Raw genomic sequence first — 17649 nt, forward strand, 5'->3', positions numbered from 1 at the left:
ACTGGCTTCCTTGAAGCCCTTGGGTTAAGCGAGAGCAGGGGGAAAGTAAACATGTCCGCAATAGGGGAGGTTAGTAAGAGGCAATTGGAAGATTGGGTAAGAAATGTAGGGAAACAACAGAAAACAGAGGTGTACAAAAACACAGTTCACAATAGTAGGGGGTCAGAAAATTTGGTTATGGGAATTCGTGATGTTTCTTTTTGTTGTTGTTGTTTTGTTTCTTCTTTTTTTCTTTTCTTTTTACCCAAGTAGGACATTAGGCAGTATAATAGCAAGAGCTTGATGGCGCAACCCACCGCCCCGATCAAAGGGGACACTCATAAATCCATCCATCCATCCGGATGGCTAGCGTAACTTGACGAAAGTCAGCAGGGGTACGGCCAAGGCATGGTTCCACGCAGTTTGGGGTTGCGTGCGGGACAGCCGAAATAGTAGCGGGTATAGCTGCACTGATCAGTGCGATGATGAACGTCTGCATATTGAACAGCAGCAGTTTAGCGGACAGCTTCATGGCACAGCCAGTAACAATGTAGCAGTAACAATGTATTGTATGCAGCGAAAATAAAACTTGATTGATTGATTGATTGATTGATTGATTGATTGATTGATTGATTGATTGATTGATTGATTGATTGATTGATTGATTGATTGATTCTCATTGCGACCCCTTCCAGGGCAACAGCTGTACATGCTGTCTCCGGCCACGCATTCCCTTTGCAATACCAGCCAGTTCCGGCTCCTTGCCTCCCTGAGGCTGTCGAATAACTATATACAACTATTTACACAATAGGTCACGCTGCGGTCGCTTTGGGCCATTAAACAAAACAATTTCAACACCCCATTGGGGCGGCGAGTTTTTCTCCCAGCTGGCTCTCCACCCGGGCTGCCCCCTCGTCATTGCTGCAGGGTTCCGAGGGTGCGTCCCCTTCTGTAAACGTAGTGGAGGGTGTCCAGGACACTTGCTTCTTTGTGGAGGGGCCTCGATTTGTAGCCTTTGTCATCGCTTGGCAGTTGCTCTGCCAGTTTCGTCCCTTACTGATGGTGCAGTAGGCACCAATAATGGTGCAGTAGGCACCAATAATGGCTGGTCTGCCTACAAGGACACTTCCGGCAACACGGGTCATGAAATTGTGCGTCAACTATTGCAGTTTGAATTTAGTAAGAAAAGGGCTGCATCAACTGGAGACTGCTAAGCAGGCCACTGGGCTGCCTCTAACAATAGCAAACCGTACATATCTGCCAAATTAGCCAGCTCTAGAGGCACTGTTCCCTTAGCAGTCCGCATAAGCAGCCACCAGAGTGGTAGGGAGGCTCGAGGAAAATTTGTCGGACTCATTGAATCGTTGAACACAGGGGAGAACATAATTTTCAGCACTCCCAGAACGAATCGCCGAGACCTCCAGCTGTCGTACGATCACCCCAACCAAGGATAACTGTAGCATCTTAGCGGCCATTTGAACTATGCCTTCCTTCGTCTGCGCTTTGCAGCAGAAAAATTTGAAGCAGCTGTCCAATGTGCTTGTCACACTACTTTCTTTGAGCTCGGGCATGACAGATAGAGTGAGAGAAAAGTAGAATTCAACACACAAGGAGAGACGGGGCTTACCTTGAAGTGGGGCTTGCGTGCTCACGAGCACGCAAGCCCCACTTCATCATTCGGATACACAATGGTGTCGCGCAATTATTGCAAGCGCTTTAAACCCCATGAACCCCAGAATTAATTTTCTTTATTTTTCAGCTCGCACTGCCGTCAATGCGTAAAATAGCCATCGGCGTATTCTAACGTCCTGCTCCTGCGCCAACCTACGCACTTCGCCGGTGTTGGATGTGCCCTTGGGCCCTGCATTGCGCTGGGACATTACCTTAACCCTTTCAGGGTCTTTTTTTTTTTTTTTTTTTTTGCCAAATGTGATCACCCAGGGTAGATTCTTTTTATTGCAGATTCCGATTCTTCTGATAGAGCTATTTCGAAAAAAATTTACCGTAATTTTTCTTGGGTGACCGTAAAGAGATAAAAAATTATTTTGCATTGGTATATATGTACTCTTTCTTCATGAATAACAACAACAACAAAAGGAAATAAACTTACAAGAATTAAAAATTTGATGCATTGTTATACACATAGTTCAAGGCTTAGAAAATGTGCACACGAGAATATTTCGCAACTGTCAATTGTTCCTGCTCTTACACTAATATTTACGTCCATAGCGTAATCGAACTGCATAGATGAACGCACTCTAGAAAACTGTGTAGTGGTGTGCCCATCAAAAAAGCAAAACATGTGACAAACTTCTGCTAATCTTCATCTTATTGCCAACCAGAAGCAATTAGTTTTTCGCTAGTCTCACAAAAAAAAGAAAGAAGAAAGGAAACGCATGCACAGCGGCATCCTTCCGTCAACTATGCGCACCCCTGTGAGCACTGAACGAGCGAGAAACGGGTGTGAGAAATCGCCCTTTGAGCAATTAGTAACGAGATAGCTATCAGTTTTGCGAGCGCAAGAAGCCGAAGCCACCTGCCGAACAAAACTCAAACTGCCGCACGCCCGCGTGCGCGCCAATACATGAGCGGTAGTGCATAGACGCGCCGGAGCAAACTAGCTGTAAAACAAACCATGCAACGAAAACCGAGATAGAGGTGCTAGAAAAAATTCCGTGTATTCCCACATAGTGGCAGCACATGGCAGGAAAGAAAAGGTTAGGAAATTGGCGCAGTTTTTAAACATACAGACGGCTCCGTGAATATATGACATCGACCATTTTGGACTTGTTTGCGGCGCCGTATGTTTACGTCATTGACTTGACCGACCAGTCATTCACATCGGTGTCACCCTGTGCAGGTGGTGCACATCCTGGAGGCCAAGAACTCTAGGGTGACAGCTGGCCTCTTGCGGCAGCTGCAGGACCACAACCCTGCGTGGGTGCTGTTCTCTCCGAGAGACGCACGCTTTCCTCGCCTCATGGTGCCCGCCCAGGAGTGCCCACCTGGTGAGTGTTGTGGAGGCTGAACTACCACAGTGAACTGTTATTGTTCAGCTACAGCAGGAATTAGAGTCGACTCCCGATCATTTTATCGCTACTAGATTTTGAAGTAACTACACTTTTGATTGAGCTTTCACAATAGAAGCGGCTTGCTGTCACCAACTATGTGAGAACTTGTTCAGTTGCCATCACATGATGACATGGGCAATGACGCTGGTAGCCCGTTGACAATGCCGGGGATGAGTGTTCGGTTTTGTATCCGATCATATATGGGCTAATCCAGACTTTTTCTTGGTAAATGGTTGGGGGGGGGGGGGGTATGCTCTGCGTGAGGCTACGGCATAAGGCAAGCTCCAAATCTAGCCACATACGGTCATTCTGTAGCACTCCCCAACTTGTAGCGCACGTAATTGTAGCTACTTCATCTTCAGGCAAATAAGGCAACCGGTGGCATCAGCTCTAACCATGTTTATTGCTGCAAGCAATAAGCAACACTTGGAGAGGGAAAGTCCACTAGGTAAATAGATGCAGTAAAACCCCGTTAATTCATTTCTTTTTTTGTTATAGCGCAAGCTTGACACGGACAACAGAAGGCACATCTGACACACACAGCACTGTGCACACAAGCGCTGTGTGTGTCAGATGTGCCTTCTGTTGTCTGTGTCAAGCTTGTGCTATAACAAAATAAGATATGCCGTACCAACAAGCCCCTATTGCTATCCCGTTAATTCAGATTTCACGGGACCGGAGAAAATGTCCGAAGCAACCGAATGTCAAATTAACGAGGTTTCGACAATAATAACTAAAAAAATGCATAAAACATCAACATGCCTTTACTTTATAAAATAACTGGTTATTGTTGCTTGTTGCACACGAGAAATTTGCGTGCAAAGCTCAATTTTTCGGAGTTCTTGTAGGTGGTGCAGTCTGCGCAGACTGTCGGGAGAAACGACACAGATGTCCTCCAAAACTTTAAGGGAGTCATCGGCCTCTTAAGCAGTGCGGTGCAGCACTTCACATGCATCCATGACTTGCACATGATTGCCTAGTACATCCAGTAGTTCGTCGTCAGTGAGGCGACCGGCAACGGCGACGTCACTATCGATGTGGATGTATTCGTCCAGCGGGAGGTCCGGAGGCAGAAGTCTGTCGAAGCGACTGTTATCTCCCTCGGCGTTTTGGTTAACATCCACGTCCCCGGCTTCCAAAGAATCATTGTCACGGACAAAACCACTTTGTCGGAAGCAGTTTGCAATTACTGTGGGTGGCGTGTTGCTCTACACATATGTGCCACCATGTGCACTGCACTGAGCAGAGTTACATCATATTTTTTCTTTGCCTCCATGCAGAGCAACATGCACTCAAGCACTTGTCTTCTGTATCGGCCTTTCACACACTGAATAATTCTCTGATCCAGAGGCTGCAGGGAAGCTGTTGTGTTAGGCGACAAAAAAAAGCTGCAAGAAAAGCGCTACAAGAAGCATGTTTGTAAGCCCTGACACATTATTGTGCGCACTACAGTTATCTAGAACAGTTAACGTTTTGCGCGATTTTGCACAAAAGCAGCGGTCCAGTTCGCACAGACAGGCCTGAAATATCGCTGAGGTCATCCACGCCTTTTGATTCGAGCGATAGGCTACGGAAAGTTTACTTATGCTTTTGAAGCAGCTCGACTTTTCTGCTTTGCCGATTATCAGTAGCAGTAGCCGCTCCGTGCCAGTCATGTTGGTAGACAGAAAAACTGTTATTCTGTCGTTGCTTCATTTACTACCAATGCAAGGGTCCCACTTAAATGTGATGGTTTTATCTGGCAGGGTTTTGTAGAGGAGGGCCGTCTCATCTGCGTTAAAAATGTCACAGGTATCATAATCGGCTAGGCGTGCGGGTAATCCGACCCTCCGTTCTTCGACAACGCCTTCATTCACCGCCCCTTTCTCGCCGCGCATGCTTCGGAAGACCAGGCCGTGTTTTTTCTTGAATGGGTCGATCCAGCCTACCGATGCCTTCAAGTCTTCGATGCTGAGCTTCAGCGCATACTTTCTGGCCTGCACATAGATAAGGGGGCCACTCAAAGGCAACTGTGCATCGCGCGAGTCGGCAATCCATCTTAACAACGCTTCAAGTTTCGGGTGCGCTGCCGTTCGCAGTCTCTTCCTGTTGTCAGCGAACTTGTCGCTGTCGTAAGCCTGAAGAATCTCCGCTTCATTTTTCACATACGTGCTGAGCGTGCTTCTCTTCACATTGAATTTATTCATTATGACCTGCCGAGGCACCCCTGCCTTTCATGGCTTTCAATATTTCTACTATCGCTGCCAAATCCTTTGCACCATACTTCACCCGCTTCGGTGGGGCACAAGAGTACATGGTGGCGTGGCTTGCGGGGTGCGGCTAGGCGTAGCAACGAAGCAACGGGTACACACACGATGTCAAGAAAAATGAAAGTATGAACGGAAAAAAGAAAAGCGCAAACAAAATTTAACACACAAAGAACGTTCCACCGTCTTCGCACACGCACCTAACGCAAACCGATAAACACGATAAAAACGACAACGAAAAAAAACTGCACAACTTCGCAACCACACAACTTCACAATAAAAAAACAATGTTGGAAATGGCGGACAGCATTACAAAGAAAAAAAACATGTATGTATAGATTAGGGTTGCTAGCATAGACCGATAACTACTGTGCCAATAACCATAGCGATGCAGACGTACAGTTACCAAACGTTTATTCGGACGTCACAGGGACTGCGGAAATGTCTGAATAAACAGGTGTCCAAAAGAGCAGATTAAGAAAAAAAAATAATAAATCCTTTATTTCCACGCACTTATTCGGGCTCGGCAGTAGGCTTGAAGAATTCGTGAATGTGCCGTTGCATGCTGTTCCATTTACACTGTGGGATTCTCACCCGTGCTCTTGGGACAAAGGAACAACAACACACTAGTGCAAACAATTACAAGGGCATTTATTGCACCTTTCATAGATCAATGCCTGCTAGCCGAGTTGCTATCCACAATACATGCCGATGAGCGCGCGACAAATCGCGGAAGTCAGACTCACCGCGACCGGATAGCGAGCAAATATGTTCGCCCCATGCTAGATACCACTGCCTGGTCGTTCGCACGTACGGTCAAGCGAACGGTGGCGCATTCGCACGAGGCCTGACGAGACGGTCTCGCAGAAGCATGGATCGGCGCACGCTCGGCATGTCCGCGCTGCTTGCCGTTCCCGAACCAAAGAGGAAGAGCCTTCTTTTTCCGCACCCAAGTAACCCCGCCGTGAGGCAGCGTTAGCAGCGCAACACTCGCGCCATCTCTTGTACTGCGCTTCAACTACACCGACCGCCGCGGACTCCAGGCCACGCGGCGAAGCTGGAGAACAGGAGACGGGAGCCATGTGGGAAAACAACATATCAGGGGACACGCAACCCCACAACACGCAATCAGATAAGCCTGAATCTCGAAGAGGGTCGTACGGTCACTATAGGCGGCTGAATACACAGTCACTGCTTGTACACACTCCGCATACGACGGCAGCGTAGCACATGGTGCGTCGACTTGGAGTCGGCGAGATCATTCGTCAGCAGAAACCTGACGAATGATCTCGCCGTCGTCGAGTTCTGCGCATGTCAGTACAGCAGTATCAGCACCTGTGAAACTGTCAAATGAGACGGTGTCCGGAATCGCAATGCAACCACTGTGCAGGTCTCGGCAGAACATTTTCGGCGTCAGTAGAAAGCACATCGGAAGGCGACAAATCCTAGGCCTCCCGGCACCCGCTTGCCGGCATTCCCCAGCGCAGTCTGGGCGGGCACTGTCGGCACCATTAGACACTCGACGCAATGTTTCCGTATGCCGCGTTGCATCACCGCAACCTCAACACAGCACACAAAGCAAACATCACCATGCCGTCACGCCGACACCAGTCGCACAAACGAACAGCGTGGCCTACTCGCAGCATCGTGCACGAAGAAATAAACAAATCAGCTGCTGGATTATCTTGACATGGCTTACTAGGCTGAGACTGGAACTGCTGTAACTACGAACCAGGCAGAAACGATGATGATGAGCAGGGATTTGCAGTAGCGCCACTTTGTGGGGCAGCAAGGAGGCTTTGTTCAAAACAAAAATGGCATTCAGCAAGTCGAACCATGCACTGGTCAGAGTCGGTGCATGGTGCTCTCGATTGAGTTGGCTCAAGGAGTGTCCGAAAAATCAGATGAGAGGTTGCAAGGTGTCCGAACTTTCGGCAGTTGTTATACATTATGGTCTATGAGGAGAATGGCGGTGCCACGAAGCAGACCGAATAATCGAGCAAGTCCGAATTTTTGGAGTCCGAAAAATCAGTCGGTGACTGATTTTGCCAAGCGGCAAAAGCGACTGCAAAGCCAGAAGTATGTCATTGCCGCCATGTTTTTTGAGACGTACTTTTGTCTATTAAGCCGAGACCACATGTACGCTTGCGGACACGCGTAAGCTCACGTCCGAGAGCCTAGCGCTTGCCGAGCCTCACAAGTAATGGCGGTTTGCATACACATAGACGCACGACAGCACACGCTCACTGGGCTCACTCACAGACGCCTTGGCAGGCGCCGTTTCGTACTTCGTTATCGACAGTGTTTCAAAATGCTTCAATATCTATAAACGTAATTGTTATATTTTTATAGCTGTTAGATCAGCATAAAAAGGAAAGAAGAGCCACTTTCTTGCATGATATAAATTTGCTTCACTGAGAGTTGAACGTTCCGCGCTGCAGCTGCGTAGCCAGGCGCGCCGATGCGAGACTAGGGTGGCTATAATCGGCAGGTGTGAAGACCACGGCGCCGCCGCCATTGCCTAGCGAGGCCCCGCTGCGCATTCCGGCCACTGGGAGAAAATTTGGCGCTCCCGTTGGGGGCGCCGTCAGCCTGTCAGTCTCGTATGTAGGCTACGGCGCTGCACAAGGTAGCTCTCGTGGTCTACACCGAGCAGCTCTGTTAAGCTTTTACAGTAGTGCATGAGCTTTTACAGCTTTCCAGAGAAAGAGCAAGGAAAGAAGTGTGCCCCCGGAATTTTGGAGCCCCTGCTAGCGGAGTAGCAGCTGCTCCAGAAAAATGAAGAAGCAGCCTAGAACGACACTGCACTACCTGCAGAGTGTCTACCAATCGGGAAAACCAGGAATTCTCGGGGATTTTGAGCAGTCTGGAAAAACTCTGGAATTTGTGCCTCTATCAGAGAAAATTAGCTGTAATCTTATTGAAAGGGTCGAAAGCCGCGGTAATGCTGGCTCGAGTAACAGACAGGAATCATAATGAATCATCTGTGACGTCCTGTCGTCGGCTGGAGGAGTTGCCAGTGTACATTCAACAACCGTCTTGCCGGATTAGCGATAATTTGGACGGCTTCGTGGCACCACCACATACTCCATAGAGTCAATGTATCAGAAAGTCTGAAATTTTGGACGCAGGAACTCTTCGCCGTCCGATTTTCCGGACATTTTGCCGTGACCGCAGGTCCGAAATGGCATTAATCAAAGCTACCACCGCTGCCTTTTTGATTACCTAGCCGCCTCGAACCGGTGCTCTCGCACACTGATCTGCTGGCGGCCGTAGCCACCACTGCAGCAACGCTAGACCTATAGCTGCTTCGACGTTCGCTTTGAAGCTTCTTGCCGTTGGGTGCCGTGTTTTTTATTGAAAGATTTTGCTGCTGTCAGCAATGGCACAGACTCCGCCTTTGTGGTCCTCGCGATTGGCTTAGAAGCTTGGAAAGCACGTAGCGTTACATAATGCCGGTTCCCGCAAGTCAGGTTCGCCTCCATACAGAAATGTTACTTGGTGAAGCATATGCAAAAGCATTGCAGTGAACCATAACAAGCGTGGGAAGACGCTATTGCCACAGGACACAGTATGTATTCCTTAATTATACACGCGTGCACCCGGTATTTCCTGTCACAGTACGAGCACCGATATACCTAATATGTGTACCAACAGGCCTTCAGAGCATTTTCGAATGTACCTGTGGCGGTTTGAGCCCTTAAGGGCAGTAAATGACATGCATTTATTTTTTCCAACTGGCCGATTTTTCTGACGTTTTCGCGGCCCCTAAGGAGTTCGAAAAATTGGACATGGACTGTGCAACTGACCAAGGAGATGCTTCAGATGGTCCGTGGAGCGAACAAGTGGCGGAAGGAGGACAAGAAGAGAAAGGACTTACGCATTGATGAATGAACAGGAAAGGAAGCGTGCTGCCGCCATTTTGAAAAAGCTTGAGCGCAAAAAACAAAGTGTTGGCTGATGCCGAGATGCAGGTGTCCCTCATCCAAACCAAAATAAACTCTTTAAAGCAGTGAAACACAACACTGAGGCGTCGTGCGCGGGCTGAGAGTATGTCAGGACAGTTGAAGTTGACTTACGAGCTGATAAGAGAGAATCTCAGTTGTGACAAAGCTCGGGCCTCATACCACTGAGTTTGCTATCAGTTGATAGAAATAGCTCATATTCAAAAATATTTGCGTTTGTAGGAATCTCCTTTTTATTCATATTTGAGAATGTCCGACTCGATTCGCAATATTTTTTGAAGAAATTTTATTTGCTGTGCATTTTACTAACCCATCCCTTCTGTTCTCTTTTTGAATAACATAAACACTACTCCTTAGTATTCAAATTGGATTAAGTCGTTTTTTTTTTTTTAAATAATTTTTTTCATATGCTTACCAGAGAGTGACAGCGTTGGGTGATATGCTTTCAGCCCATCTTGGCATAAAGCATAGTTCTGCATCACTCAGGGAATTTTGCAGAGGCACTCAAGGAAAACCTCGAAAACTCAGGGAATTTGAAAATGTCAACTTGGTAGACACCCTGTACCTGCCGAAGCAGCAGAAGTTGCCTTGGACCATATGGAGAAGCACAGTGATGCACGCCTGGTTTATTACATTGCCTGCTACGTAGCCAGGAAGCGCATCATTTTAACTGATTGCAAGGCATGGAGAGATGCCTGCCTTGTGACAAGAGAAAGTGTACTCCACCAATTGCCAGCAGAAGCTTGCAAACAGTGCAACAGGGGGGGTGGGGGGGGAGGCCTTCTGTACCCATCAGTCTGTCTCTACAACCTTATTCCCACCCTCGAAGACAAACTCACTCGTGCATTTTGCAATACACGACTACATGCAAAAGTGCTCAAGGGTTTTTTGGTTCTATCAGCTAATGTGCCACAGATTGGCTGCACCAAGCATTCCACTACTGTAACAGGATCGGTGGCTAGGTTTTACTCCATCACGTGTTCGCTTTTCGCTCAGAGGGCAAAGCCAGTAGGCTACTCACAAGAACGTCAAGGGGATTATAAGCCACGTGTTTTGTAAAAAATGTAGTGCTCTGCAATGACTGTGCTATCTGCAATAAACTCGCATTAAGTTATCAGCGTTTTGTACTTTTGAGATTTTTTTTTACCACATTGCTGATATATTGCCTTAACTTCCTCCCGTTGCTATTACAATCACAAATATGTGACTAAGGTGCGGGCGACACATTCAAAGTTGTTCCAACGCGCTGTCCTTCCATGGTGATTCCTATGAACTGTACTTTAAGCAAGGCATAAGCGCGCCAACCTCGGCAAGAGGTGGATGCAAAAACCCTCCTCGTTGTATCAGCTGTGCGGTCGGTGCTCGCAGTTTCTACATGCAATGAGAGCAGTGAAACACTTCATTAAATTCTCTCAGCATCTACAATGCTGAAAAAAAAAAGAAGATACTTGTCAGCATGAGAACATTCAAACGGAAAAACTAAGCGCGATCAAACCATTTACCCACCCGGAGGTATGCAGACAGCGCGAGAAACTACGGCGGCCTAACGGCACCCCTGCCAGCAACGCCATCACGTGGCAGGAAGGAGTTTTCGGGCCAGCTTCCGGAAGCCGGTATTCACACATCCCCATTCTAGCCACCCTAGCGAGGCAACCCAAGCGTGCGATAACAGAGAGGAGCTGTTCCCCGAGGTCACGCCATGTTTCAACATGTACGAGCCATGCCACACCATCTGCGCATGCGTGGGCGCGTGAATGCGAGCTTCCGCGCATCCACAAGTGTACGTGTGGTCTGGACTTTATGTAGCAATAAAATAAACATGGCGGCCTTGACGTATTTCCAGCCTTTCGGCACTCCCAGCACAAGCAAGCATGGCCTTTGAGATTGGCGCATGCTAATCAGAGACGCCATCGCTGGCGGTGCAATTTGAACACCCCCTAGTGCTACCCGATCCTACATGCCTCACGTGCCTCTGAGCTCCGCAAACTGTCCGAATTAACTGAAATATGACCAAATATGTCCAAATTAGTGGGAGTTTCATGCCATAGGGTTATGTACATGTTTGACGGGACCAGATGGCGCATCGGAATTTACCGAATTTCCGAATTAACTGGGCCGAATTAACTAGGTTTTACTGTAATACATAGGCTTGGCTCGTTGCGCTTGATAGAAAACAAGGTCACTCATGGGTTGTGGCAGGCGTCCGTGAGGCCGTTGGTCAAGTTCAAGGTTGGTGCATCAGAGAGAGAGCGTCTCCTCCAGTGACTCTCTTTTATAAGTTTTTAACTTCACAATGGAACTGTCCTCCTTGCACCTCCGATACCGAGTCTGGGGAAGGGCTTGCGCGTCGCGAGAGTGAGGAAAAATTGGGAAAGGGTGCAGTGCACCTTTCCCGGACCTTCCTGCCGGCACTCAGTGCATCCAAAATGTGCACCGACTTGATAATGTGGGAGGAAATGAGTTCACATGCTCCCCACAAGGTGCATGCTAGAATCGCATAATTATTTATTATGAGCTGCCATTTTCATGTGAAATTTCCTCTGCTGAGGACAAACCAAAAATCTGCGTTTTTGGCTGGAGATAGACAACTTCGACACATTCACCAGCATCCAGAGCTGTCAAAACAGACAGTGCATGCATGTTGGCGCACGTCTCCATTTCTAGCTTGCCCGTGTGGCTGCGTGTCGTCCCCCGTGGCTGAACACGTACACAGCCCGTGCGTCCTGTTGTAGAGGTGAGCTGCCATGTGTGTAAAGATTGAACGAGGGGAGATTGGGTGGCTATCCACGCGTTTAGCGCTTGGCGCTGCAGATTGTGTACTCCCGAGTTTCGAAGACTTGTTAAAGCGAGAGGCAGACGAAGCATTTGCTGCCCACTACAAGTGCTTTTTGTGATGGCATGGTCCCTGCCGGCGACATATTAGCCGTGGGGATGGAGGGGACTTTGCTTTGTACTGCTGATGTGAAGGTATCGTTGACACGGCATGGAACCATACCTGTTGTCGCCGACTATCAAATTAAACATAATGATATTTTTCTCGTTCCAATTAGCATTTCTCAATTTTTTCAATTGCTCGACAATTCTGAAAATTGTGCCCCTTTTGGGTAAGAAAAATTCATCGTCAACTATACTTATTTGCGTAAAATATCAGATTTAAATATAATGAAACTTTAATATAACAGAGCAAATTGCCAATTTTACTGACTTCGTTTATCGAAGTTTAACTGTATATATATATATATAGTATTAGAAGGTCACGTGGTAGAGGTGTGTGTCCCTGTGTATGTATGCACAGCGCGCGCGCACACACACACACACACACACACACACACACACACACACACACACACACACACACACCTCTTTGTACCATGTGACTTACCTTTATCACGTGGCCAACTTCCCACACTTGACTTTTTTTCGCTTTGTCACTCCTAATGCCAGCACATTAAAAGGAAGGCCTCATTTGTGTGTGCGTGCACGCATGCACTTGCATATTTGCATGATCATTTTATGGTAAGGGTTTCTGCTTTAATATGCAAGACTCCTCTATCCAGTAATTTTCTTTTTTTTTTCATTATGGTTTCATTAGAACTTTTTCTATCCTTTTGACCTCCTCCGAGCTGTGCAAACTTTTATACCTCATGCACACTGTGGCTGTTTAGCTAATCAAGTTCGTTGGTGCCTCAATAGCAAGTGGCCTCACATGCCTGACAAACTTTTTTTGCAAGCAGCTCAGGCTACTCTTGCACAATCCACTGACACAGGGAGTTGCTCCATGTTGTGTGCACGCCTGATTTGTTGAACGCTGTCCCCTCTCACCCCCTCGCAGGCTTCTTTCAGCGTCCGGCGGACTTCACCCACACCTTGTTCCTAGCAGAGTTGGTCAAGTGGCTGCCGGACGCCACCTTTCCTATGGGGTGAGTCTTCTCGCCATACCCGACGTGAGAGTCGCCCGGCGGGCAAAGGGGCCCTGCGGTGCTGCTGCATGTGTGGTAACGGCATCTTTCTCAGAAAGCTGGAACACCTTGAAGACAAGTCGGGTGACTGGTGCCCTGTTTACCACTAACGTGTAGTGTGTGCAGTCAAAACCGTGTTGAAGTTGCAGCCAGTGCAAAAATGCCTTCACTGTATTCAGTATTTCTTCTAAGCATATGCACTGATATTGGCTGGAAAAAAAAATTGCGATTGTGTCTATGCTAAAGAATTGCAAGTGTGATGCCTCTGACAGGCCAGCAAAGCATCTCCTGTTAATATTGATGCTCTGTCAGTGGCTTGCCATTGAGAAATTACAACGAAGTTGTAAGGGCACCTTTCACCGTCATTAATGTGCGACTGTGTGATTGGAATGATGATGCAGGATCGGCACGTCTGCTTAGCAGCTGCGGGTCGACTTGGTACTTGTGCTACCGGAATGCATGTTTTTGATCTGCAGAACAAATTCACATCACTGTGACCCGTGTTTTATCAACTCTTGCAATTTCGGTTTCGTTACAGCAGCAGAATACTCGCTGAAATAAAGCATAGCCAACCAAATTATACATTCGCATCTTTACAGCCAATAATTTCTTATATCCGTGCTTTTTTTTTTTGCTAGTATTAGGAGTGTGCGAATAGTGATTTTTGAAACCGAATCGAATGCGAACCAAATAGCGCCAGAAGCAAATCGAATCGAATATCCAATACTTTTTGAAAAGTTGGCAAATAATGAATACCCTAGTAAATTCCAAATACAGCACAAACATACACATATACATAAAGAAGACACAAAAGACACGGACAAACACGTCTTTCGCGTCTTCTTTATGTGTAGGTGTATTTTTTATGCTGTATTTGGAATTTAAAATGTTAGACCAACTAGCCCAACAGACGGTCCTTCGGAAATGAATACCCTTTATCACAATAACTATAAGTCGAACTTCATATCCAAGTATTCTTAAAGTTAGCCAGTTTTTGTCATTACATAATGCGTTATGAAGCGTTGCTCAATTAGAACATAAATGGAGCATTATAAGCACACAAGTAGTTTCTTTGCATGGTCAAGGGTCTTAAAGAATTTGAATGATCGCTGCACAGCCTCTAAAGTATGGCTACCTAGCTGATATCGCCTGCTCCACTATGCAAGCTTTTGTTTTATGTCTATATTATGTCCACAGGGAGGAAAATTTACCGTGCTTTTGCTCCGATTTCATGGTTATTTGAGCTCATTTGACGTTTTGAGATATGCGAAAATTATTGGAAAAATATTTGCATTGATGAATAATTGGTCAATTCAAAAACCAAATTGAACAGGACACTATTCGATTCATTACTCGAATGTTTCGAATATATGCACACCCGTGGTTATTATGCAAGAGCGCTTGTTTATAAACATAAGCACTTGTGCTTGTCAGTACTGGTGGGTCACGAAAGTTGGAGGACAGACTGTGCATAAGTTTGATTCGTTCATTATGTTTTCGGTTTTTTTGTTTACTTGTTGTACAGTTGAACATATATGCAGCAAAATTGCATCCGACAAGGAAATGCCTCTATTATAGATGTTTTTTTTCACGGTGCTGCCATATTGTATATGCAGTGGCGCCATCTATGGGCGGTCAGAATGCTGGCTTGGGCGTGCACTCCATATTGTATGCCCTGCAAACACTCGGCAGCAGTTTCTGGTGGTTGTTTTCGCGTCGAGCTGTTTGTTTAGTATGTCATGGCATCTTCTACGTGGGAAACGGTTCTGTGAGAGGTACTGAAGTCATCTAAGTCAGCGCGACCGGAGTTTCTGCTGGCTTTGGAGCAGATGGAGCACCGAGCGTGATGTGTGCCCAGATGTTTGAGCCTACAATCAGGCTTGGAGATCAATTTTGTGTGTCTGAAAATGCATTTAAATGTGACCTTACTGCAGCATTCTCACCGTAGCTCTAAGCTGTGGTTTAGCAGCAATGAGTAGTACAATAAATATGATGATCCCAACAGCATAAGTTCTGTTCTGCTATGGAATAAGTTGTGTTGTTTACTTTGGGAGGCATTAAAATTGTTATCCGTAGATACATTACACAACTACCTCGTTTGTTGGTCGAAGTTTCAACGAATAAAAGGATTTTGGTTAGTAATAACTGCAAACCTACAGTGTGAATCGCACTTGTCGATTGAACATCTGCGGACTGCATGAGTGTCCAAAGCAATGGCAGATGCTGGGTTATAGATCTGTTTTTTTTTTTTTTTTTTCCCCTATATATGTAGCACATAATTCAAGCATGCAGCATGACCATCCCAGATCCTTTTGCGGTGTTTGCACTTTTTTTCTCTCACAAAAAAAAAACAAAAAAGAACACGAGAACTGCCTTCTTTTTTTTTTTTCCTGTTCAACTCCTCTACATACTCACCCAGCTTACCTAAATTGTGTCCACAAATAGCTGCCGGATTCTTTTTATAGATTTCCTTTCGGATATCATTACTGCTTTACAGGGCAAAAAAGCAATGTCAAAGCACAAAGCTTGTATGTATCATGCTGGTTTCCCAACCATAGTGATCGCTGTGTTGAGTATTGCCATCGGCCTCGTACAGGAGGCTAACGTAATCATAGCATAGTGATTTTAAGTCTACTAGACTTGAAATGTGTGAGAATGATGCTGGTCGCTGACACAAATATTTTATAAAGATGGGCACTTAGATGTTCCAGGGTTACATTGGATTGGTTGGTCAGGTTGCATAGGTACTTTTGATAGGTACGTTCGATCCGCTTGCGCCACCCTCAACCAGTTCACGAGGTGCTGCACCCTGCCATTCGTTTTGGTGGTGCAGCAATGCTGTTCTTTTTAAGAAGTGCAGGAAAGGTGCAGGGCTGGTTCACGATTTTGCTGCACCCTCTCTACCGTTACTGCCCACTTGGTGCAGACGTACAGGTGCGAAGCAGCAGCGCAGCTGACATCTGCTTGTTGTCTGCTTGCACAGCACATGTGTGCAAGCACCATTAAAACCCTGCATACGAGCTACCACTGTGTCTACACAAGCACAGGTGTATTTATGCCTCAGAAGCCAATTGTACCAGCCGTTCAGCACCTCTCACACTTACGCACTCCATGCACATTAGTCAGACAAAAACATAATGCCTGCACTGCATCTCTGCACCTTGGCATTTGTTTGGAGTGTCACGCTGTGCCTGCATCGAAGAAATCAAGCTGCACAAGTTCTGAACTTCTGAACTTCTGACGAATTGATTCACAGCGGTGCAGGTGAGTTGAACGGACTTAGTGAAGTGATTTTCCACTCCATGCTGCCAATCCACAGACGCCGGTTCTCTTCATGGAGTAAAAACCAACACATGCAGAATACCATGTACCGTATTTACACGACTCTAAGTTGACTCGAATGTAAGTCGACCTCCCCATATCGTGTGTGACAGGGAAAAAAAGAAACATACCCAAGGGCGCATTTGATAAGACAAATTTATTGGTAGCTGGCATGGTCACTGGACTACTCGTCTTCACTTGTGCATTGTCCTCACTAGTTCTGCCATCGTCATTGCTGCTACAGTCCCACAGTGCGTCGTCGTCCAGCGAAATTCCACATAAACAACCGCACCATGACATCTTGTGGAACAGCAGCCCACGCCGAATTCACTCAACTACACGCAGCCATCAGGAAGGCTCTTTTGACAGGTCTGGTTGGCGTAAGTTCACAGTCTTCTGCTACCAGCCACTCGTACTCACGGCGGAGCAGGTCCTTAAAAGGCAAAGATCCGGGCTTGTTTTATGACCATGTCGCACTTCACTGGTAGGGAAGGATCACACATTTCAGTGACATACGCCACAAGCTTGCAAGCGTTCCGATTTTGGCTCGTGGGAAATTCTTCGCTTGCCGTCACAGGTGAAAATTTTGCTTCCCTGCAGTCGTCACTCTCGCACCACTCCTTCAGAAACATCGAACTTGCAGCCCACTCCGCAGTGATTTGTTTCTTTGGTGTAAAGGACGGCAGCCCTCTTGAACGCTGCTTTGAATGAGTGCCATGTGTTCAGTGGGCCTGGAGCACTCATGACGACTGAGGAAGCGTGGAAGTAGCACTACAAATTACACATTGCCGGCAGTCAAGTCGAACGCATTACAGGGAAAGAGAAACACATGAGCGGTGTCTGCTTTTCCATGAACTATTGATACTCCCTGCAAGTGCCGCCGCGAATGGAACAGCGGCACTTCCATCAACTATTGACCCCCTCCCCCCCCCCCATAAGTGTTGTGTGCACTGTAAAACTCTGAAAAATGTTGAAAAACCCTTCCGAAAAGCGAACAAACGCATGAGATAGCGAAAACTACGGGTAAGGCCATAGAGCAAACATAAAATTGTAACTACGTTGTAGCTCCCCTGATATCTCGTCGGGCTCGCTTTTTTTTTTTTTTTTT

At 46.7% G+C, this 17649-nt stretch overlaps 1 protein-coding gene across 2 annotated transcripts in view; it reads left to right on the top strand.

The window, feature by feature from the left end:
• The window catches only part of LOC126536157 (DIS3-like exonuclease 2), a 330469-nt gene that overhangs the window by 223686 nt on the left and 89134 nt on the right, over positions 1–17649 (top strand). For both annotated transcript variants that reach the window (XM_050183033.3, XM_050183050.3), the window contains 2 exons: positions 2840–2987; positions 13094–13181. In XM_050183033.3, the coding sequence (XP_050038990.2) occupies positions 2840–2987; positions 13094–13181 (236 nt within the window). The remainder of the gene's footprint in view (positions 1–2839; positions 2988–13093; positions 13182–17649) is intronic.

This window comes from Dermacentor andersoni, chromosome 3 (genome assembly GCF_023375885.2).
Source record: "Dermacentor andersoni chromosome 3, qqDerAnde1_hic_scaffold, whole genome shotgun sequence".
Taxonomy (NCBI): domain Eukaryota; kingdom Metazoa; phylum Arthropoda; class Arachnida; order Ixodida; family Ixodidae; genus Dermacentor; species Dermacentor andersoni.